General features: G+C 41.5%; 1 protein-coding gene across 1 annotated transcript; it reads left to right on the top strand.

Moving 5' to 3' along the window:
• Positions 1-11,675: 11,675 nt before the first annotated feature.
• LOC132502195 (zinc finger protein 226-like) lies at positions 11,676-22,474 on the top strand. Its single transcript, XM_060118032.1, is given in 7 exon segments — positions 11,676-12,643; positions 13,118-13,168; positions 15,261-15,306; positions 17,187-17,313; positions 20,591-20,768; positions 20,770-21,195; positions 21,197-22,474. Coding segments are annotated over 7 exon segments (2,052 nt in total). The 5' UTR covers positions 11,676-12,608; the 3' UTR covers positions 22,386-22,474.
• The last annotated feature ends 2,939 nt before the right edge of the window (positions 22,475-25,413 follow it).

Below are 25,413 nucleotides of genomic sequence, written 5' to 3'. Positions count from 1 at the left end.
CTGAAAAACTTGTACCACTTAGTGAACCAGTAGTACTGCCTAGTGCTCACCAGGGCTGTTAAGTTTACAAGGTTGCCAGGCGCACAGCAGGATTCTGTGACCTCAATGATGACATCACAGCATTCCGTGGACCAAGTTCAGCACAGTCTCTGCAATAGCACAGGCCCCGTTTTCAAGAACAATTCCTGTTTCCCAGCCGAAGCTTTCCCGTGAAAGGGAAAGGTTCATACCATATCTATTATAAGTTGTATCATACCATATCTACTATAAAATGAACATTTTGATTGGAGATCTTTTAATATCTTTTATATAGAGATTTAATATGAATATTTTAAATGGTCTCCAGTTTCCCTTTGGATTATTGACATTTTAAACTCTGCACTTCAATTTTCCCTCAATACGTGTAATTTTGTCACGGCTATTTCTGTACTTAAAGATGAGGAACTATATAATTGATTTCTTCGTTTTTTCCCCATCTCTTTCCAAGGTACTGAATTTGATTGTGTCTTACGAATGAGTGAAAAATACTAGTCTTTGAGTCAGGACATTGGGCCCTTTACCAAGTAACTCAACCTGTCTGGGCTTCATCTTCTGTCTGTGCGATCGAGAGGCTTTGCCTAGTTGACTTTTCAAATGCTGTGTTTCTTTGATTCACTCTCACGTACTGATCTGCTACTTAGGAAGAGGGCCTGTTCTCATAAAGTAAGAACAGTCGTTTTCTAATCCTTGGCTTGGGCGGAGTTTAAGTGGTCGTAGTCAGTTTGTCAGTTTTATTTACTTTTACGTATGCTTAGTTCTAAATAATTTATATGGCTCTTGTGACAATTTTTAGATCTTCTTTTTTTCTTATTTTCTTTTACAGTTTCTAATTTGCTATCGCCAGTATAGAGGAGCGTGATTGACTTTTAAAATTTATTGATCTTGTATGTGTGTGCCTTGTTGAACCGTCTTATTAGTTCCTGCTAGTTTATCTGTGGGTTCTTTTGGGTTTCCTAGATAAATGAACATATTAAATGTAAATAATGTGTTCATTGGATAAAGTTTATTTTCTTGCATCTATATATATAGGAGCAATATGTTGAATTGATTTAAATATTTAAATACTTACATACCTGTTATCACAATCTAAGATTCTTTATCTTATTTTCTTTCAATCAATATTATGTTTTCAAGATTTATTCACATAAGTCCATATAGTTCTAGGTCTTTTATTTTTGACTGTTTGATATTATTTCATCACATTCGTATAGCATCATTTATTTTCCATTCAAGCATTATTGGACAATTGGATTCTTTCCCTCCCTTCTCTAGAACAAGCAATGTTTCCTAGAATATCCCTGAAGATGTCTGACAGTCGAGAAGGGCCAGGCTGCCCGAAGGTTCCTACTTGCTTTTAGCCACCTTTCAACAGGCCATCTCCAGCCAGCAATTTGAAGCACTGATGAAATGAAAACTCCCCCATGTGTGGAGATCTTAGGAGCTTCCTAGAAGGTGGGAGGTTAATGATAGGCATCCTGCTGGGATCCCAGGGGAGTCTGAGCTGGCCTGAACCTCATCTTCCTCCTCCACCTCTCAAGAGAAATGTGGAGGAAAGAAGACTTCAAAAACTGTGAGTAGGCAGAGGGAGAGAGATCGGGGGCCGAAGCTGCAACTGAGGTCTTCGAGTGGGCTGTGAGGACGCAGAGCCTCTAGAGAGCCAGGCTCTGCCTTCTGAGCAGTTCTCCCCTAAGGTTGCTCATCATTCAGGTGATAGCAGGCATATACAGCCGACTCGGCCCACACTGTCACAGAAAGCCTTACCAGAATCTCTTCTTCTTCATACACTCTTGTGTCTGTTACTTGGTTATTGCCTTTGGTACTCCACTGATGTGAACCACAGTCGCCAGGGGATGGAGGACACTAGTGACCCATCTTGCTCTGTGGCCTCAGTCCACAGCTTGAGGGTAAGGGTAGAGGCCAAATGAAGGTCAAGAAGGAAAGATGGAGTTTGAAGAGAAGACCTGAGTTAAGGGTGTCTTCTCAAGTCTTGACGACTGAAATGTAGCTCCAGTACCTGAAGTCCTGCTTGTTCTCAAGGCTGACCACGGGGCTGGGTGCACTCAGTGAAGGAACCGTATACACTTAGTATTTCCTTGCTTGCTCACACTTGCCCTCCTCTGATACACCCTCTGCAAGACTGATCTTCCCCTGAATCAACTTTCCACCTGCTACTGTCATCTCATGAACATCTGCTTCCCCTTCCTAGTGCCCCCCTAGAATGCCAGTGCAGCCAATTCATAATTTGATAATCATGCTGCTTACCATAGTCTCAGCAACTTCTGATACATTTTATTCACTTTATTCCATAGTCTTCACCCATCAATAATCTTCCTTAACTTCCTAGCTGCAGGTTAACCCATTCGGAATCATTTCTTTTTCTTTCTCTTCTTTGGCAAATCCTTTCTATCTTTTAAGGTCTTTTTCTTGTCTCTCTACCATCCTGCCTTCCCGAACTTCTTTGTTTTCCGTTTAAGTAACCTTTCAATCTCCTTCCCCAATTTCCTCATAAACATTGAGAGTTTATTCCTCACACGTTAGACAGCGGTTTATGAATGGCCAGGCATAATGGACTCAGAATGAGTTGGCACCCCCGAGGTACCTGTCTTGCTGGGGAGCCACAGGTGAAGGGCTGGCTGCTGGACATATGTTTGCATGGAATCAGGCTGAGTGGCCTCAGGGTGTTTGCTCTGCACTTGTGTGTGTTTCTCGCTAGTTGGTTTCCTTGCCAGCCACCTATGACCTCCCTCCATCCAGCCCAGGGAATCCTTCTCATCACAGGGGTAGGATGTTTATCTCTTTTTCCATCACATCCTTTCCCCAAAGTTTGGTTGTGAGTTGTTCCCATTCCAAAGACCTTTCCTCTTTGAAGAGAAAAGAGAAAATCTTGTCTCTCCTTTCCTCTCACGTCACTTCTGCTCTATTATCTCCTCCGTCCAGAATGGCCCACTGACTCAAATGGGTGTAGAACCGAAGATGGCAAGAAATGCCAGCAATTCTGAGATAATAATACGGATGGATCAGGAAAACTTGAAAACCTTTATCCCGCCACATTAAAATAGATTGCACTTCCAGTGTATTCAGAGTCTCAGTGTAGAAACACAAATGATAGAAACACAAATGAAATACACTCAAGTTTTTCTTTCCTCCTTTCCTGATTTATTCTAATCCTCAAAGTTAACATGATGAACTATTTGTTAGGTAAACTTTCAGACATTTTCTACCCATGCACACTTTTCTTTTTTTCACATAATAGTGTGAACTAGGTCACTTTCAACATACTGTGATTCTGTGATTCACTGTCTCCCACCGAGTCATCCACTGATAAAGTCATCTGTTTCACGGAGAAATATTTCCAATAGCTAATAGCCAATGTCTGTGGAGTGCTTACTCTGTGTCGGTTTCTTGTAACTACTTTACAGATCTTTTGTACAACGTACCCATGGAACAGGTACAATTATAACCCCCAAGTGACAGATAAGTGTAGATAAGTACAAATAAATACAGTGGCCAAGTGTCTTGCCCAAGACACTGGGAAGGGCTTCATGTGGAGCCTGAACCTCGACATGCATCGGAAGGTCCCCACAGGAGAGAAACCATATAAGTGTGGGGAGTGTAGGAAGCACTTCAGTCAGGCCTCAAGTCTTCAGCTTCATCAGAGCATCCACACTGGAGAGAAGCCATACAGATGTGATGTGTGTGGTAAAGTCTTTAGTCGGTCTTCACAGCTGCAGTATCACAGGCGAGTTCATACAGGGGAGAAACCTTACCAGTGTGAGACGTGTGGTAAAAGCTTCAGTTGACGCTCCAATCTTATAAGTCATCACAAAATGCATACTGGGGATACATTTTATGAAAGCAGCGAGAGTGGTAAGAACATCAAGGAACTGTCAGAGGATAGAAGTTCTACAAAATGATGTTTTCAAAAAACTCACGTGCAGCGTGAATTCTTGCAAGCGTCAGGTCTCATCGGAGAGAAAGTATTTTCAATTAGTTGGTGTTGAAGCAGTAGCTAAACAGATTCTAGTGTTCAGCAGAGCACACAGCAGAGATCCCTTCTGAGTGGTGCAGTAAGGGCTGCATTCCGAACTTTGACATTTATCAGATGTCACTTAGGAGATAGCACTTAGAAAGGAAAAGAGTTTGGTCTGGGCTTTAACAAAAGTGTAAGGATGAGCTCGTCAAAATTGATGTCCATGAGAATGTGCGCTCCATGAGGGCAGGGACTTGGCTGCTGAATCTACACAACCTTATCATTGACTAGTGCTTTTAGGTGTGCTCAGTACTTGTGTTTTAAATAAACCAAAAGGGGGAAATGTATAATATATGAAAGTTGTATCCAGATGGGGAAACCTGCAAAATAAAATTAATTCAGGACATGAACTTTTGTTGAAATACTGAAAACTACTGCAGAAAACCAATCTGCAATATATATTTTTTAAATTTATTTTTGGCTGCCTTGGGTCTTTATTGCTGCACGCAGCCTTTCTCTAGTTGCAGTGAGTGGGGGCTACTTTTCATTGCAGTGTGTGGGCTTCTCATTGCAGTGGCTTCTCTTTGTGGAGCACGGGCTCTAGGTGTGCAGGCTTCAGTAGTTGTGGCACGCGGCTGAGCTGCTGTGCAGCATGTGGGATCTTCCTGGACCAGGGCTCAAACCCGTGTCCCCTGCATTGGCAGGCAGATTCTTGACCACTACGCCACCAGGGAAGGGAAGCCCCCCAATCTTCAATATTAATATGCTATTAGCCTATCGCAACTGGCTCCTTGCCTCCCGCAGCCTCTGTTCTCAAGTTGGGTGGTTATTTGAGACCCCGTCTAGTTTTCCAAGGACTGTGTTCAGTAGAAATTGAACTATCTTGTGATTTTTTTTTCTGATGGTACAGAGTGAAAAAACATGATTAACTTTGCAACAACAGTAACTGCATAGTATACAATTGATTTTTTGTCTGTCAATATTAAGGCAGGGTTTACTGTAACACTTTGAAAGTGTCACAAAAATTGTTTGTCCCTAGAAAAAAAAATTTTTAGTTGACCTTGAACTTACTGATTTCTAATTCTCTGCATTTTCATCCAGACTTTGAAATGTTTGCCTTCTAATTATTGTAGCATTTCTTCTAAACTTCTCAGGTAGGGGCTATGCCATATTCTTCCCCCACATCCATGAGGCAAATACCCAGAAAACTTGTAGGAATTTGATAAAATTATCCAGTGTATTATTGAGACAAGACTGACATTTATGTGCTTTTCCCTATTGGTTGCAGTAAAGCATGGTTTCAGGAAAGGAGTATATATATCAGAATATATTAGATCTCTTTGATTTAGAAATCATATAATTGGAAGTTATTGATTATGAGATTAAAATACCAAAAAGATGAACACCACATCAATGATGTCACTAAATTTTTTAATGGAAATTAGTGTACAGCTGTAAGAATTTGAGTTTTGATAGATTCCTATATTAATCTGAAGCCGGTAAAATGATGACAGGGACTTCCCTGGTGGTACAGTGGCTAAGAATTCGCCTGCCAATGCAGGGGACACGGGTTTGAGCCCTGGTCCAGGAAGATCCCACATGCTGTGGAGCAACTAAGCCCGTGTGCCACAACTACTGAAGCCTACGTGCTTAGAGCCTGTGCTCCGCAACAAGAGAAGCCACTGCAATGAGAAGCCCGCGCACCGCAACGAAGAGTAGCCCACACTCACTGCAACTAGAGAAAGCCCGCACGCAGCAACGAAGACCCAATGCAGCCAAAAATAAATAAATTAAATAAAAAATTTATTTTAAAAATTTATGACATATCATAATCGCAGGAGATACACAATATGGGCTTTGAGAGGTCACAGATTGTAGCCTTCATAGTATAATCAACCATAAATCTTTGTTAGTGTTTGTGTATGTGTGCATGTGCACACATGTATGTGTACATGCATAAGATCATGTGTAAAGGGATACTCTTCCAGAGTGGTTTTCCTAGGCAAGGAGCATTTTGTGATATTTTTCCATTTTATAACTTCATGTTATATTTTTTTCATTGAATAGTGGGTATTGCCAAAGCAGGAAATTATTTTAATAGAATTTGAAAAAGTATTAAATAATTATCCCTTGCAGTTAAGACCTCATATGATTGTTCTATATTGTCATAAGGTATATAAGATCAAAATATGGTATGAACTCTGGAAGCCAATTTCAAAAACAAAACAGTTCTCAGATTATTTTGCATACACAGAAAAATTCATGAGTTTCAACAGTTGAAACTTTTTTATTTATGCTGTGCTTTAACTACAGATCCATAATAGGGAGAGGGAAGATCCTGGAGCTAGAAACAAAAGTGGATATACCTACATTGTGGAGGTTTAAAAAAAAAAGTTTCTCTTGTTGAAAAGATGCACATGAGGAGAGAACTAAGCATAATAGCAGAGGACCCTCTGGATGTGGAACCAGTAAGGACAAAGCAGGTTTGGATGGCATTCCATACGCAGACCAATGGTGGTATTTTTAATATAGTTGGTTAAAGGGCTTTATTTAGCAAGTTACAGTTGACCCTTGAACAATATGGGTTTGAACTGGGCAGGTCCACTTATATGCAGGGTTTTTTTTAATAGTAATTACTACAGTACTACATGATCTGTGGTTGGTGGAACCCATGGTTGCAGAATTGCAGATACAGAGGAACCACGGATATGGAAGTCTGACCATAAGTTATTTATACAGATCTGTCTATCCATCCATCCATCCGTCCACCCATCTGGAGAGAGAGAGAGGGAGTGAGTGCACGTGCTAGGTATTTACAGAAGTAGATATGGAAGTGCGAGGATATACAAACACACACATGTGTATGTGATGTATATAAGCATGTATATCCACGTTTCTATTTCAGGGCTGGAGCAAGGAAAGTGTAGAATGATCCTGGAGAAAATTTACTGTGCCAGAAAGTAGGAAAGAGTGGTGGGACGTGTAAAAAGATCCAGCTTGAAGAGACTCACACTGGGTAAATCTGAGCAATTTGACCATAAAATAAATAATTATCATACAGAATATGAATAAAAAAAGAGGAAGGGAGGGAAGGAAGGGCTCTCATAATAGAATGCCAAACCATAAATATATAGAAGGAATGATGTAATGTAAAAATCATTATTTACAACCATCATAGTAATGATAGGTTCTGGCAAGAGTAATCAATGAATTATAAAACTACTGGTTGAAAGTTTACAAGGAGCAGGATGCTACAAAACCCAAAATATCTCTCCACAAAGTATTAATCACAACAAGAAATACAGTAGGTATAAATTTGGTGAACACTACCTTAGCCAAGAGGTGAACATTATCAATAACAGAACAAACGAACGTTTTAGATCTCTGGGGTATGATATACTGAGAAGGACGCAACGTTGCTTCAGTATTATTTCTGACAGAAATAAACAACCAGATCTTATCACAAGGAAGCATCCACGTTGAGAGTCTCCTGTTTCACAGTTATGACCACAGGGAGCATAACTGGCCAAAGGTCCCAGCTGCTGCTCTTAAATCCATCACCACGTTTGCCTGGAGGCCGGCCTTGCCCCTGATTGCTCCTAGTCAGCACAGCAGGGATCCTAAGGCAGGCCATTTCTTGGAGACCAGGATTCCTCTGTCCAGTGACCTTTTTTCAAGGACTCTGACAGCCTTGAAGGATTTTACGTAGATTACAAGGCAGTCTGGGATGATTTACCAAATCTTTCTTCCAAATCTTCACTCAGGGTCAGACTTGCACTATGAGCTGATAGTTCTGCCAGCCTTCCAGAGCTCCCTGCCATTTTGTCTCCGATGTTTTCCCTAATGAAATATTTGTTCATTAAAGTCTTTCTCAGCACTTTGCCGTCTAGTTCTTGGAGGACCAGGACAAACCCCAAACCCTAGAAGCATCCCTTTTTGGCTCTTTCTAGTAACCTTCCTTTCCATATGGTAGCCACTAATTTGTAATGGTGTAGATTCACTTAGCCTATTTTGTACTTTATATAAATGGAGTCATGTAATAGGTGCTATTTTGTGTTGGCTTCATTTGCTCCACAGTATATCCATGACATTTATCCATATTGTTGGGAGTGGATACCGTTGATTCATTTTCATTGGTGGATATTATTGCAGTGTGTAAACATATCAAAATCTATTTATTAATCCCATTATTGGTGGGTATTGGGTACTTCCCCATTCTTGGCTATCACAGGTAGTGGTGATGTGAGCAATCTAGAATGTGCCTTGTGCACTTGTTTGAGGGATATTTCTATGGGTGGAACCAAAGGGTTATAGGGTATATGTTCAACTTTGGTAGATACAGTTGACCCTTGAAGAATGCATGGGCCTGAGGGATGCATCTGAGTCTTTTAGTCCATAGATGTTTTTAAAATATCTCTCACTTTTGGCCCAAGAGTGCTGCGTTTGGGTTTACGGTGTTTCTTAACTTTAAAATAGTCCAATTTTTCAATTTTTTCTTTCACAGTTGGTGATTTTTTTGGTCTTAAGAAATTCTTCCTACTCCAAGGCAAAAAGGCTATTATCTTACGTTTCTTTCCTAAAGCATCATTGTTTACTTTTCAAATTTAAGTCTGCAGATCTTCTGGAATTTATATTTTTATATCCTATGCAGTAATGATTAATATTTTTCCCATATGGATATCCAGCTGACTGAGAACCAAGAGTTGACCCTTGGACAACATGGGTTTAAACTACACAAGTGCACTCATACGAGGATTTTTTTTTAATAGTAAATACTGCACTACTACACGATCCAAGGTTGGTTCAATCCTCAGATGCAGAATTGCCGATTATGGAGAAACCATGTACGTACAGAGGACTGGCTATAAGTTATACTTGGATTTTCAACTTAGCAGAGGGTTGGCACCCCTAACCCCCTTGAACCCTAGTTCAAGGATCAACTGTATTAACAAGAGTTCTTTCCCCTCTCTGCTGCAGTGTTTTCTTTTCTTTCTTTTTTCTTTTGGCCGTGCTGCGTGGCTTGCAGGATCTCAGTTCCCTGACCAGGGATTGAACCAGGGTCACCACAGTGAAAGCGCCAAATCCTTACCACTAGACCACCAGGGAACTCCCTGCAGTGTTTTCTTTTTACACGTTGTTATAATGTCTGTTTCAACATGGATTTTGATGTCTATTATCTTGTCTATCCTTGAGCAAACACCAGACTATCTTATATTGTAGATTTATAGTAAGATTTAATGTGACTAATACCTTTCTTTTCATTCTTCTTTCAGATTGTCCCAGCTCTTCTTTTATTTTTTATTTTTATGTTTTTTTAGATGTTGGGGGTAGGAGTTTATTTACTTATTTTTGCTGTGTTGGGTCTTCGTTTCTGTGCGAGGGCTTTCTTTAGTTGTGGCAAGCGGGGGCCACTCTTCATCGTGGTGCGTGGGCCTCACTATCACGGCCTCTTGTTGGGGAGCACAGGCTCCAGACGCGCAGGCTCAGTACGTGGCTCCCGGGCCTAGTTGCTCCGTGGCATGTGGGATCTTCCCAGACCAGGGCTCAAACCCGTGTCCCCTGCATTAGCAGGCAGATTCTCAACCACTGCACCACCAGGGAAGCCCCCAGCTCTTCTTGTAGCTCTTTGCTTTCCCACATAATATTTGTAAACATCTCATCAATTTCCAAGGGAAAAAATGCTGATGTTTTTATTGGGGTTTGATTGAGCCTATAGATCATTTTGAGGATTACTGATATCTTTGTAATATTGAATCTTCAAGCCATGAATATCACTATTTTTAAGAATTTCTCTTGGAGAAAAAGAAAAGTGGATCCCATGTAATAAAATGTACATAAATAGACTCCAAAATATTTAAAGGACCTACATGTGAAAGATAAGTCTAGAAAGTTAACTTTTAAAAGGTAGAAATCTATTTTTTCACCTGAGGAGTTTCAGAAGCACAGATATTAAGAAATTATTGGTTTATTATCTTATAATTAAAGATTTCTATTCCATGAAGAACACAATAGAAAAATTTTAGAAACACGTGCCCAATTAGGAAAGGATACTTGTAATTGGTAAAACTGAAAAGGTATTAATAATCAGAATATGTAATAGAAATGAGGAAGAAAAAGATAGCATCCACATTAGAAAATGGGGCAAAAGTTTTAAGTAGACATTTATAGATGAAGCTACCAAGCATTTGAAAAAAAGATCAAACTTATTAGAAATCAGAGAAATTTAACTAAAACAAGATACTACTATACATTTAATACACTAGCAAAACGGTGATGAGTCGTCCAAATGAAGGTAAGTGGTTGCACAAAAACCTGACGTGCAACTCTTTGGTAATCTGGACTGGTGTAGCCGTTCAGGAAGTCAATCTGGCTATATTATTAAAGTATACATATTTGCTATGAAATAATTTCACTCGGGTATGTATTCCAAAGAAATTCTCAGATACGTCTATAAACAAATGTAAGAAGATGTTTATTTTATTATCATTGGCATGGCAGTTGGAAGAGTACAGGTAAAATGTGGGTGCAGAAAATGGAACTCTATGAAACAAATTAGATAGATGGGTGAATTTTTGTTTGTTTGTTTGTTTTTCTGCGGTACGTGGGCCTCTCACTGTTGTGGCCTCTCCCGCTGCGGAGCACAGGCTCCGGACGTGCAGGCTCAGCAGCCATGGCCTACGGGCCCAGCCGCTCCACGGCATGTGGGATTTTCCCAGACTGGGGCATGAACCCGCGTCCCCTGCATCAGCAGGCAGACTCTCAACCACTGTGCCACCAGGGAAGCCTGGATGGGTGAATCTTAAAAATATACTCCTGAATGAAGGAAATAAACACCAGAATGAATTTTATGACACAATATTATTTATATGAATTGAAAATATACACAAGTGCACATTTTGCACAAGAACACACCCAAAAGAAAACACATCAAACAAATTAGAATGGTAGCTTACGGGGTAGAGAAGGGAGTGGAGGGTGCCATAGGGAACAGGAGGTGAATAAATAAAACTTAATCATGTTACCGTATTTCATCATGCTATACCCAAGATTTCACTTTACTTGTAGTGGAAAGAAATCCTGTGTGCTATGTTGGCTTAAGTCAGGAATAGTTCTTGGAGGATATTTTCCTGAAAGAATTTGGAACAAATTTTTGAAAAAATCTTTGTTTATACTATGGATGATCTTTGTTTGTTTGTTTTGTTTTTTTCTTTAATTTCTGTTTTGTGGGTGTGTGTGGGATCTACTTTATTTTGTATTTCATTCATCTGATCTTATATTTTTCCATCTGCCTTCTTCAGTTTTATTATTCATTTATTAATTTCCTGAAATGGATGTTTTCTGAATCAATTTTCAACTTCCTTTCTACTTTATTTGTTTTGTTTTGTTTTGTTTTTGTTTTCCTTGCTGTACGCGGGCCTCTCACTGTTGTGGCCTCTCCCGTTGCGGAGCACAGGCTCCGGACGCCCAGGCTCAGCGGCCATGGCTCATGGGCCCAGCCGCTCCGTGGTATGTGGGATCTTCCCGGACCAGGGCACGAGCCCGTGTCCCCTGCATCGGCAGGCGGACTCTCAACCACTGCGCCACCAGGGAAGCCCCCCTTTCTACTTTAATATATGCTTTTAAGGCTCAACATTTCCCTCTATGTATGTGTTCAAATCTCCAGATCCAATTATGAATTTGAATGTTTCTCTTCATGGTTCTGTCAATTTTTGCTTTATAAAGTATCAGCTGAAGTTATTAGTTTCTGATAATTTGAAACTTTTATGACTGTGAAGTGTCCCTCCGTATGTCAAGTAATGCTTTTTCCTTCCCCTTAAAGTTCACTTGGTCAAATAGCAATGTCACAGATTTTATAATTACAGAAATAACTTGAGACCTAGGATGTTGATGTCTGTCTCTAGAAAGGATTTTCCCTTGCTTCTGCACGGGTTGTAAGATGCTAACAAAACACGTTCACCTTTACACAATTTCAGGGAATGAGGTGTTTGGGCGTTTGGCTTCAGTCCCTGCCAAAGAAAGCCCAGTTTCCTTCTCCCCTTATTCCAATGGTGAAACTCTTTGGGGTTTACCAGGAAGCCTTCGTGGCTGTTAATGCTTTTATGTCGCTTAGCCTCTTGAAGACGTCCAAAATTCTACTGAGTTTGTACGCCTTTCAATGAACAGAATCTACACTCTTCTGAGGCCTACACAGTAGGACGTCAAGACTGCCTGAGAGCTTCTCAGGGATTCCGGAAAGTGCAAACCAGAGTGAAAACATGTAGGCCAGAGCTCGTGCCGGTAGACACCCCCGCACCCACCCTTGCATTCTGGGACATGTAGTCCAGAGCTCGTAAACTCGTGTAGTCCCATATACTGCAGCTACAGTAACGCCTCGCTGTAAAGGTTTACCCGCGGAATTCTGGGAAATGTGGTCCAGGAGTTCCGGGTTAGTCGCAGGCACTTCCGCCCCAGGAGGACACGTAGCAGCCATGTTTTGCCTGATGACGGTGTTTCAGGTCCGCTCTTCACGACCCCTTCAAGCTTCCCCTTTGCAGACCTTTCATTTGGGGAGAAAGAGGAGGTGCGGCTAAAAGCGGAGGTTTGAGGGCCTGGAGTGGTGATGTACGTCCCGCGGGCGGAGCTTCTTTGCGTTTGGTAAGGTACCCGGGATGGGGTGGGCTCAGGTCGTGCCTCCTGGGGTTTGAGGGTCTCCCCGGTTTTCTTCACCCCTAACCTGACCCCGTCCCCCACCTATGAGCTAGCCCTACCGCTTCATACGGCGTCACACTGGGTGAGTTGCTTAACTCCTCTGTGCCTCCGTTGCTGTTCGGTAAAAGGGGGGAAAAAGGAATGCCTTGTTAATATAGTGTTGTGAGAAGAAACGAGATAGCACAAGTAAAAGGTCTACAACTGCCTGATACACTGTTGGTATTAATACTACGCTAATTCGGGAGGCACCCATTTCGCAGCGGGATTCTGTGAGCCCAGGAAGCTGAATTGTCCTGGACTCCTGGCCTGTTTTGGAAGGAGAGGACTTCTAGCTGGTACGGGGGCGGAAGGGGGTGCGGTATGAATTAGTGGGGATGGAAACACAGCCCTGGTATTTCACAGTCTCCTTTCCTTCCCCAGCCCTGGCTTCTCCAAAAGCACTGCACGGAGGAAGAGGCAACAGAGCCCCACGTGAGTAGGACTTGGCATTCTTCTACTTAAGATATTCCTATAAATTGTAGAACGTATGGGACATGGGTAACGATGATAACTGAGCCTTGGTCACTAATTTCCATCCTAAAAGCTTTATGCCAATGAACACATTTCCATCAGGCAGTGGCTCTGTGAATTGGTACTGCTGTTTTCTCTACTTTAAGGCTGAGGAGCTGGGGGCAGGGAACACAACCCTGTTGGCCCATCCTCACCCAGATGGTAGGAGGCAGAGCTGGGGTTGGGACCCAGGCAGTTTGAGTCCAGCAGCTGAGTTTGCTAATCCCTTTGGTATATTCTCTTTGAGCATAGGGTACTGGCTAGAATCATATCATGAAAGGAGGTTGGGACTTAATTGTGGGGACCTTGAGAGCAAGGTTTAGGCTATTTTATGAGTTTTTAAGATAGTTTTCTCAACTGGGTCATTTATTTTATTTCAAATAATATGTATATCATAGAAGTAGCATAATCATTATGGAAAAATGCAGATATATACATAAAGAAAAATTTTAATTATCTGTAACTTTAGGATGTAAAGATAACCGTTGTTAATGTTTTAGTGCCTTTTTGTCTGGTTACTCTTTGTGTATGTTTCTGTGTAGTGGAGGCTGTTTTTTGTGGGACTGATGTTACACTGCAGTGCTACTCAAATTGTGGTCCACAAACCAGCGGCATTGGCATCACTTGGATAGAAATGCCCAGCCTTGAGCCCCATTCGAGACCTTCTGATTTATAATTTCTGCGTAGGGGGTCCAGGAGGCTGCATTCCAACAAGATCCCGCAGTAATTCACATGCACGTGAAAATTCGAGAAGCTCAAGAGAGGGTCTTTTCTGGAAACTGAGGCCGAGGAAATTGACCCTGCTGGATGTCACAGATAAAACTGAGCTGGATTCACCAAAGCCCTACTTAGTCCAATGATTTTATTCCCCCACTAATTATTGTCAACTGTCAGGGCCCCTTTCAGAAATTGAGCAGAAGACAGCTAGCAAGTGTAGAGTCAAAATGGAGGTCGTTAGAAGTTGTGAAGATATCTCTCTCCCAAGCTTTGGGGAGTGGAATCATTGCCATCTTTTGTACTAGATCGAACCCGGGCCCCCTGCATTGGGAATGTGGAGTCTTATCCACTGCACCACCAGGGAAGTCTCCCATTTATTTCTTAAACTTTCCTATATTTATAATGATATAATTACAATTCAGATTCCTGTCTTTTTTCGTTTGAATTAGGTATGGACTGTCAAACTATTTTTTATTGTTGTTGCAGAATCCTGGCTTTTATTAGTTCTCTTTACCTCTGTGCATAATTGTCAAAAGGGTACTTCCTGTTTAAAAAGAAACTTAACGTATTTTTATACCTTTTGTAAAAAGTTGTCCACGTCAATTTAAATGTTATTGTTGCAGTCACAAAATCTTTAGGAAGACAAGCAGAGATTTTCAGAAGTCTATAAAGACTCTCACATAACAGGGCAACAATGGATGACCTCCACATGTCTGACAGCCTTCTGTTGGTAGAAATCACATCTCTAAGGATAATTTCTAACTAAAATATCATCTGCTTTACCGCAGTTGCTAAGAAATAAGAAACCCTGACAGTGGTGTTCTCAGAGCTTCCTACCTTATGACGATGTCACGAGGTGGATGCCCGTGTTCCCCCCTACTGGCAGAGGACAGAACTGAGGCGAAGAGATGTGAATAATTTGCCCAGGGTGACACTGCTAGTGAATGGCGTAGCCTGATCAGAGCCCATGCATATTGACTCCAAAACCCACTCTGACTTACATGGTCTCTGTTTACACCATACCCAGAATACGAATGACCCCTGTGGAAGCTGCAGGCACACTGTGAGGGGGCCACTGTGTATGGATGGGCAGGTCATTCCTCACACAGCCACTGAGGGGGTTCACGGGGGCATCTGGTATCTGCGTGGGGCTCTGCTCATCAAGCATAATCAGCTGTAGCCACCCCGAGGACTGGGAGCCTTGGTAATTCACAATGAGCACCACGTGGGTTAGTGACTTCTTTTTCTTTAAACCAGTTTCCAGTTTGACTTCTTCTTTCCCTGTCTGTCTTGTTAGGACTCTGCACTGCCCCAGAAGGAGAGAGAAAATGAGCACATTCCAGGTGAGTAGAGCTTGCCTTTCTTGCTGTTAAAAACGCCATTTTTGTACTCAGGTTGGACACAGGTTTTCCTCTTTTTTTTCTTTTTCTTTTTTTTTTTTTGATTGGAGTATAGTTGATTTACAATGTATTAATTTCAGGTGTACAGCAAAGTGATTCAGTTATACATATATATACATATATTTTCAGATTCTTTTCCCTTATAGGTTATTACGAAATATTGGGTATAGTTCCATATGGGTTTTCTCTTTCAAGGAGAGTCTAAGCATATGAGGACCTGAGTGTGCCATGTGTGCTTTTTTAAAAATTCCTGTTAAATTTAATTGGTTTCGGTTTTAATTTTTGTTTTATTTCATCATTTTTTTATTTTACAAGTAAAAGAAAAATTAAGGGAAATGAAGGACATCTTCCAGTCTACTGCTTACCTGCTTACAAATTAGCTGCATTTCTATTTCTGTAATCTCTTCATCATATGTATTCATGGATGTGTATTTGTATATATAACATAGATACAGTTTTAAATTGTTTTTTTCATTTAATACTAGCTAACATTCACTTTTAATTGCTTTATCATGTTCCTGCAAACTTATGCACCTATTTTTTTTTTTTTTCTGGTATGCGGGCCTCTCACTGTTGTGGCCTCTCCCGTTGCGGGGCACAGGCTCCGGACGCGCAGGCTCAGCGGCCATGGCTCACGGGCCCAGCTGCTCCGCGGCATGTGGGATCTTCCCGGACCGGGGCACGAACCCGTGTCCCCTGCATCGGCAGGCGGACTCTCAACCACTGCGCCACCAGGGGAGCCCTGCACCTATTTTTTATACCATTCTTTACTCACAGACATTTAGTTTAAAGACTTCTCCTGTTTTAGGAGCACTACAGTGACACTGTTCCTGATTTAACCTTTTTCTCAAAATATCTGTTCTGAAGAATATTGCCCCTTTTTGCCCTTAACATAGTAGGTTTAGGTATTCAGAATTTAAGAGGTATGTTTTACATGTGGTGCCTTGGATGTTTTTTGGTAGAATATCCAAATACGGCAGAGCACAGCAGGATCAAACTGCTGCTTCACGCAGAAAAAATAATGTATCGTTAGAAGTTTTCTCACGACCAGAGTTAGATTCAGTCTTCCCCATGCTTGAGTCAGGCCCTTTGTGTATTTTATTTACTGGTTTGTTTCTTTTTCCATCTTATATTTTTTTCTAATCAGAGTAATACATGACCTTAGTTTAAAAAGTCCAGTGGTACTTAAAGCACATGTCACTGCATAGACAGCTCAGAACAATTGTATAAAGAGGTGCTTGGTTTCATCTTTGTTTTAAATATAAAGAATCGGGGTTGTGAAAAAAGGAGGAACCAACTCAGACTCACCCAGAAAACCAAGGGTGTGGAGTCAGAGTATTGCATTCAAGCGAAAGACAGAAACGGGGAAAGAGAGAGTTTTCATTCAGAGACCTGGCATGGCCTTTTGGTTAGTTTCCACATATAACACTCCTTCTCAGCTGGTTCCCACCTCAGTGAGAAAGCAGGTGCCATCAAATACTGCCAGGACTAAATTGGTAACTGTTTCTGGGGCACTTGGCAATAATAATTAAACAGTGAAAGCCTTTTAGTTCAGGATCCAGTGGTTAGAATTCAAGGGAGTTTACTTATGAGTTGTCTGAGAGCCCCAGGTAAATACACAAAGCTTTCTCTTTCATAGCTGCACGTCCGGTGAGGCTGAGGAAAGTCAGTGTGTGGCATTGGCAGGATGGAAGGAGGGGGTGCTGGGAAGTCTGCACACCTCACAGGAGCCGGAGCAACTTCCCATCCTCCTCGTCTCCTCGGGGCTGCCCCTCTTCCACTGGCCACTGGGTATAAGATTGAGGTGGTGTTGTTTGTCGTAGGAGGCGGTGACCTTCAAGGACGTGGCCGTGGCCTTCACAGAGGAGGAGCTGGGGCTGCTGGACTCGGCCCAGAGGAAGCTGTACCAGGATGTTATGGTGGAAAACTTCCGGAACCTGGTCTCAGTGGGTGAGGACAGCCTTTCTCTGCGAGTGTCTTTGTGACCTTGGTGTTTCAAGGCTTTGGGCCTCTTGAGGTGGTTCCCTGAGTTTGGGGACCAGACTTTTGCAATTCCTGTGGGACACGAGAGGATGTCTCTGGTCTTTCTAAACAGTGTGTTTCAGGTCCTTTTCAATTATTTTGTAAAAGAACTGTAAGTCGACAGTATCTTGCTGTACCTTGTGTATTCTTTTTCAGATTTCCCTCCCTGCCATTAGTGGATCATAAAGCCAATTTATTGAGCCCTACGTGTGACTTTTTAATGAAATAAAATAGTATAGAAAATATCAGAGTTTCTTAGGAAGAGTACAGCACATTGCAGCAGAAACTCTGGGCGATGGCATGAGTGGTGTGAGAGCCAGTGGGAACAGATTTCATGAAAAGAGACATTGGTTAGATATAGGTCATTCAAGCTTCGTTTTAGTAATGTATACTTTTCTACCTGTGTATCTAGGTTGTGAAATAAATGCTGTTTCTTCAGTGGGTCGTGATACAAAGTTTGAAAAACACAGCTTTCAATACCTTGAATATGCAGTTGGAACTCAAATTTCTAGTAAACTTTCGCTCTAGCCCGTTCATGTTAACTTGTGACTTTGCATGTTCTCATTCTTCAAACGAGATACAAAACATATAGAAAGAGAAGAGAGGCTTTGGTTGATGAATTCAGCAACCCAGATAGAAATTTAGGTGAGAACCAAGCAGTCGTGAGTTCCTATGGTTAGCTCTCTATCTGTTTTGCTTCTCACCAGCCCTGTGCTGTCCATCACCTGGTCCCAGTTGGAAATCTCTTTCCAGGATTATTGCATAGTCTTTGTACTGGTCACCTGTTGCCACCCTTCTCCTCCCACAGTTTGTTCTTTAGGTGGCAAAGTGATCTTTTGTAACTTTAAGTCAGGTTATGTTCTTGTTTCAAAATTCTCTTGTGGCTTCTTTTACTTAGAATAAAAACCACTTAAAGTGGCTTCTAGAGCCTTCTGTGGGCTGCTGTTCGTTCTCCACCACCTCCCTGAATGCACCACCTCTCCTCCCCCTTACCCTATCTTTTCCAGACCTGCAAAGGATGCTTCTGCCACAGAGCCTTTTCCTTGTCCTTCTCTCTGCCTGGAATACTCTTTCACCTGTAATCTTTTAGGCCTCTACTTCTTTCAGTCAGTCACCTTAAAGATGAGGAGGTGGCTGTCCTCTGACCACCCTATGGAAAATACAGTCCTCTCTTTCTTACTCTCTCTGCCCTGCCTTGTTTTGTCTCTAAGCGTTTCACTCATGTACATTTTGTTCACCTGTTTCTCACCTCTCTTTCTTCCACTGGAGGGTAATCCAGGAGTGCAGGAGGAATTCGGTCTGTTATATGTTTATTGCTCACTAGCCTCAGTGCTTAGCATAGTCTTGGTACATGACAGGAACTCTTAAATATTTCTTGAACAAACGAATGAGTTAATGGATAGAGAAATTAGCCTTCCATGAAAATAGCTAGTAGGCGGTGAACAAATCCGAGTGAATAAGGGATATTGCTAAATGTTTTTTTGTCTTCAAATGAATTCCTAGCCTAATTCTAACTTCTCAGGTGCCCATGATGTGTGTATGTGTGTGTTTGCCTTTCTGTACAAGTTGGCCCTCATCAACTTGCACAAAAAATATATGTATAGAACCTGTAATTATAACCAAACTGAGTAAAATGCTTTCCCTGTGACTTTCCTTGAGCTCTTAGTAGCAGAGCAAATTCATTTGGGGAGGAAATACTGTTTTGAATGAGGATTCTTATGTCTACTTCTTAGGTAACCCTCCCATAGAAGGAAAGAAATTTCTATTTCCTTATCCCTTATACCAGGGGAGAACAGGTCTCAGAAAACAGCCAGCTGGTGAGTTAGCCTTTCCCTTAAAAGATTTGCCCCGCTGCGTCCCATTTGCCTCCTCCAAAGCCCACCTCACTAATAAGAAATCGATCTTTGTTAGCTCTACAAACATTTTGTGTGTGTGTGTGTGTGTGCATTTGTATGTATCTTGTAGAAGGCATTTTAGATAATGTCACCTTGAGTGCTTTGATCATTCTTTAATAGTTTCTAGTCTGTTTCTTCTCAATACTTATCACAGGCTATGGAATTTATTCCCAGCTCACTCATAAACCCCATTCTTCACTTTGGAACTCATTCTTGTTAAAGACCAATGTATCTGTGTCCAAGAATTTTCCATGCTGTTTTTAAAGAGACAGCATTCTTCCCTAGCCTCTAAATTTTGACTCCTGCTTGGCAGGGGGAGTGGAGGAACATATTAGGCAGCACAAATGCCTCAGAAGGATCCAGTGCATAGGTCTTCATGCTTTTTTTTTAACCCCACTGATGCTTAGACCCTTTTTTAAAATTAATTAATTTTTGGTTGCATTGGGTCTTCGTTGCTGCATATGGGCTTTTCTCTAGTTGTGGTGAGCGGGAGCAGCTCTTCGTTGTGGTGCGCAGGCTTCTCATCGCAGTGGCTTCTCTTGTTTCAGAGCACGGTCTCTAGGAACGCGGGCTTCAGTAGTTGTGGCACGTGGGCTCAGTAGTTGTGGCTCACGGGCTTAGTTGCTCTGCGGCATGTGGGATCTTTCCGGACCAGGGCTCGAACCTGTGTCCCCTGCACTGGCAGGCAGATCATTAACCACTGTGCCACCGGGGAAGTCCCAGTTTTTAGCCCCTTTCATATCCTCCTCAGCACTAACCCCCTTGGTGTGCTGCCGCCTCGGGTGCAGCCTTTCAACTTAAGCAAAACTGTACTTTCCAGTCCTTTTCCTGTATCTGATACCTGACTTGTAAAAGCTGTTTCGCTTCTCTGACTTGGTTCAAACTTAACCTGGGATTCAGAATTGTGGAGAATCCTAGAAATCAAACTGAGTTCACCTGTGCATGCATTTCTTGAGCCCTGACTAACTGCTAGGCACTGTTAAAGCTGTGAGCACAGCAAAATGCTTGTCTTTATTGATACTGTGTTATGGTAGGAATGACATGTAATTTTTGAAAGATGATTTAAATAGTATGTCAGAGTAGTCATTTGGTTTTAAATGGGTTTCATTCATGCTAAGTATTTGGGAGTTTAACAGACCATCTCTTGGTTTCTGTTAGTATATAAACCAGAGAACTTCATTTGTCGTGCGAAAGATAAGCTGAACCATCCTGAGGTTCATTAAAGTCTCATACTGTGTCTTAAGTGTAAAATCTTGAATCTTTGAACAAAGCTTTCACGTGTCCACATCTCTGAATTCTCTGTCCGATAGAAGAAAACAATCAAAGTGAGTTGAGGGCCGTTCAAGACAGAGGATCACGTGAAGAGCTTTCCTGCTGGCAAATCTGGCAACAAATTGCAAATGACTTAACCAGATGCCAAGACTCCATGATAAATAGTTGTCAGTTCCGCAAACAAGGTGATTCCCCCTGCCAGATTGGGGCAGGACTCTGTTCAAATTTCTGAAGATGAGAACCATATATTAAATGATAAAGCAGGTGATCCCAGTAGTACTGGAAATCCAAGGTTTGCAACTTTGAGAGCCCAGGATTCTTGGAGGAAAACTTCCTTGGCTGAGTCACAGAATTATCAGAATAGACACCAGCAAATTTCCATGAAAAATAAACTGTGTCAGTGTAAAGAGGATGTTGACACCATCAGTTGGATTTCACATCACCTTGATGCTCATGGAGTACACAAGGGTCAAAAATCTTACGGCTACTGTGATTATAGAAAAGATAGCACGAGGGTTTCAACGCTGGATCAGAATACCATGATTCACACAGGACAAAAACCTTACCAGTGTAATGAATGTAAAGAAACCTTCACCGATCTCTCCACCTTTGATCTTCACCAGCAATTACACTCAAAAGAGAAGTCTCACGTGCAGTGAGTGTGGAAAAGGCTTCCATTACAGCTTGGTTCTTCATATTCATCAGAGAGTTCACGTGGGAGGAAAACACAGTGAGTATGATGAGTGTGGCAAGGAGTTCAGTCAGAGCTCACAGCTGCAGACTCCTCAGAAAGTCCACACTGTAGAGAAACCATTCAAATGTGGGGAATGTGGGAAAGGCTTCAGTCGTAGGTCAGCACTTACTATTCATTGTAAAGTCCACACGGGAGAGAAACCTTATAATTGTGAGGAGTGTGGGAGGGCCTTCAGTCAGGCCTCTCACCTTCAGGACCATCAGAGAGTCCACACTGGGGAGAAACCATTCAAATGTGACACATGTGATAAGAGCTTCAGTCGGAATTCACACCTTCAGTCCCATCAGAGAGTCCATACGGGAGAGAAACCGTACAAATGTGAGGAGTGTGGGAAGGGCTTCATTTGTAGCTCAAATCTATACATTCATCAGAGGGTCCACACAGGAGAAAAACCCTACAAATGTGAGGAATGTGGGAAAGGCTTTAGTCGGCCTTCAAGTCTTCAGGCCCATCAGGGAGTCCACACTGGAGAGAAATCATACATATGTAATGTGTGTGGTAAAGGCTTTACTCTGAGTTCAAACCTTCAGGCACATCAAAGAGTCCATACAGGAGAGAAACCATACAAATGTAATGAGTGTGGGAAGAGCTTCAGGAGGAACTCCCATTATCAAGTTCATCTGGTTGTCCACACAGGGGAGAAGCCCTATAAATGTGAGGTATGTGGGAAGGGCTTCAGTCAGAGTTCATATCTTCAAATCCATCAGAAGGCCCACAGTGTAGAGAAACCTTACAAGTGTGAGGAGTGTGGGCAGGGCTTCAGTCAGAGTTCACGACTTCAGATCCACCAGCTGATCCATACCGGTGAGAAACCATACAAATGTGAAGAGTGTGGGAAGGGATTCAGTCGTAGAGCAGATCTTAAAATTCATTGCAGAATCCACACCGGAGAGAAACCGTATAATTGTGAGGAGTGTGGGAAAGTCTTCAGGCAGGCCTCAAATCTTCTGGCCCATGAGAGAGTCCACAGCAGAGAAAAACCATTCAAACGTGAAGAGTGTGGGAAGAGCTTTGGTCGGAGTTCACACCTTCAAGCCCATCAAAAAAGTCCACACTGGAGAAAAGCCATACAAATGTGAGGAGTGTGGGAGGGGCTTCAAGTGGAGCCTGAACCTCGACATGCATCAGAGGGTCCACACAGGAGAGAAACCATATAAGTGTGGGGAGTATGGGAAGCACTTCATTCAGGCCTCAAGTCTTCAGCTTCATCAAAGCGTCCACACTGGAGAGAAGCCGTACAGATGTGACAGATGCAGTAAGGTCTTCAGTCGGCCTTCACAGCGACAGTCTCATCAAAGAGTGCACACAGGGGAGAAGCCTTACAAGTGTGAGACCTGTGGTAAGAGCTTCAGTTGGCGCTCCAATCTAACAGTTCATCACAGAATCCATGCTGCTGATAAATCCTATAAAAGTGATAGGAGGGCTTCCCTGGTGGCGCAGTGGTTGAGAGTCCGCCTGCCAATGCAGGGGACACGGGTTCCTGCCCCGGTCCGGGAAGATCCCACATGCCGCGGAGCGGCTGGGCCCGTGAGCCATGGCCGCTGAGCCTGCGCGTCCGGAGCCTGTGCTCCGCAATGGGAGAGGCCACAACAGTGAGAGGCCCGCGTACCACAAAAAAAAAAAAAAAAAAAAAGTGATAGGAGTGGTGAGACCATCAGAGAGCCCACACACGAAAAAAGTTCCATAAAATGATTAAAACAAAAACAAAAACAACTCAGGTGTCATGTGAATTCTTCCAGTCATCAAGTTCAAAAGAAAAAAAAATCATTTGTTTCATTAAAGTCGGTGTTTCAGCCATAGCTCAACATGTCCCAGTAGTCAGGAGGCCACACGGCAGAGAACTCTGGTAAATGGTGTAGTAAATTTGAACTTTGACCTCTATTAAATATTAGGGGAGAAGCCTTAGTGTGAGTTTTAGCAGGCCTTGTACAAAAGTATGATGAACATACCAAAATTTATGCCCATTACAATGTAAATTCCACGAATGCAGCGACGTTTGTTCTGAATCTACAGTCTGAACATTGTCAGCTACTTTGTAGGTGCTCGATATTTGTTCAGTTAATGAATGAGGAAAAACTTTTTGAAAATTATGTTGCAGTCCCCTCCAAAATTTCATAAAAATTTGTATTCAGAGCAGTTAACCTAAATCTGGCCTTAAAAGTAATTCAGGGAGACAAAAATTTGAAGTGTTAGAAAACCACTCAGTATTGCAATTTGTAATATTAATGTGGCATCGTCCTGTTATGATGAGCCCCATTTGTCTCCCCCCAGCCTCGCTTCAAGTTGGATCTTATCTTGGACTTTGTCTATCTAATATTCTGTGAATCTTATACAGTACAAATTTGGTTATTTTTTGTGACAGTATAGACTTACTGAAAATGGATTGTTCATCTTGCAATACAGAAAACATACTGTTGACCCTTTTTTCAAGAATGTCAAGGCAGAGGTTTAAGTGTCAGAAAGAGTTACTAATGACAGTGACAGAGGACAAACATTTCTTAGTAAATGAACTGATCATTGGTTTCTTCTTCACCACATTTCCGTCTAGGTTTTGATGTGATTGTCTCCCAAGGGTTTTAGCATTACTTTCATCAAGACTTCTTAAGTAGAGAAAAGAGGCTGTTTGAAGTAGATTACTTTTGTCAAGTTCTCTATCTCCTTACTCCTCTCTGGCCTGAGATAAAAAGAAAAAAATTATTTGTTGAAATTTGGTAATTTCATCAAACATTTATTCAATGACTGACTTGCACACTTTTTCCTAGCGGTGGATTGAAAAATTGATTTTCAAAGTGAAGTTGCTGAGTACATATCAAAGCATAGAACGTGCGTCCCTTTGATATAGAAATCACAGAATAGGACCTTATAATTAGAAAATTCAAATAGAAAAGGTGAGTAGCATGTCAATGTTACTAAATTTTGTAAAAGTGAAATATTCAATAGGAATGTCTTTATATTTTAAGATACTTATATAATAACAGGTCTGTTAAAATGATGGCTTAAACTTAATGACAGAAGCATGTAACAGTTTAATGTATTTTAGGTAGGTACATCACATACCTTAATCAAACATGTATGTGTGTGTGTTAGTGCATCCTATCATCTGTAAAGGGATATTCACCCTTATGTAAACAGTGGCAAGATTTTCAGGGATTTTTTCCACATTTAACTTCCATATTTTAAATTTTTCATTGAGCATCAATTTTCCAGTAAAATACTGTTATTTTTATAGTAACATAGGTAGTAAAATAATGTAAAATATAATATTAAAAATTACTAAGAACGTATTAATCCCTCACAGTAAGAAATCCTATCATCATGAGGTATACATATATATGGCCAAAATTAAGGAATAGACCTCTAGAAATCAGTTATAAAAAGAAAAAATGTATATGGTTATTCAAAGATACAGAATATTAGTCAGTGTAACGGTATATTTATAATTAATGCATTTGAAGTTTAGGATAAATCCATGCAGCCCAGAATATTCTGTTTTAATTCCAACAGTAGAAATTTACACATCCTAGTTCTCCTCATCAGGCTTCCTTACTGGGTGAATGGATGGATAGCTCGGGGTACCGGCTTGTCCTTTCAAGTGCTTGGTCTGACTGGAGAAGTAGCTGGGTCGTTCCAGACACTATGACACAGAGAACCATTAGCTGTGGGAAAAAAGGAATTTACCCCCCAAAAAACTTTTTAAAATTGTTTACAAAGTAACAGTGATTGGGCAAATCCTGAAGATAGAGAGTGGAAATAGGTAAGTTTTAGAGGTAAAATTTATCAACGATTCCCTAAGGAAAAATGTGCATAGGGAAGAAACCTAGAATGATGGGAACAAGTTGTTAAGGAGGAGGTTTGCATACCATTTCCTACTTCTTAGTCATTTCACTGATGTTTAACACTTACTTGGTTAAAGGGCTTTACTCAGCAAAAGATGTATTTAATGTGAGAGGCAGGTTTCCAAGATTGGTTTCCTAGACCACACCTTCACATGTGTATGTAAAGTCCATGCTACCTCAAATTGCATTGCATTAGATGTCAGAAATCCTAGGGCTTTCTTGTTTGGTTTGGTTTGGTAGATATCAAACCACCAACTCTCAAGGTAATTTG

The sequence above is a fragment of the Mesoplodon densirostris genome, chromosome 14, assembly GCF_025265405.1.
Source record: "Mesoplodon densirostris isolate mMesDen1 chromosome 14, mMesDen1 primary haplotype, whole genome shotgun sequence".
NCBI classification, from domain to species: Eukaryota; Metazoa; Chordata; class Mammalia; order Artiodactyla; family Ziphiidae; genus Mesoplodon; species Mesoplodon densirostris.
Note: the sequence above shows the minus strand (reverse complement) of the source record. Positions and strands in the feature narration are given on the sequence as shown.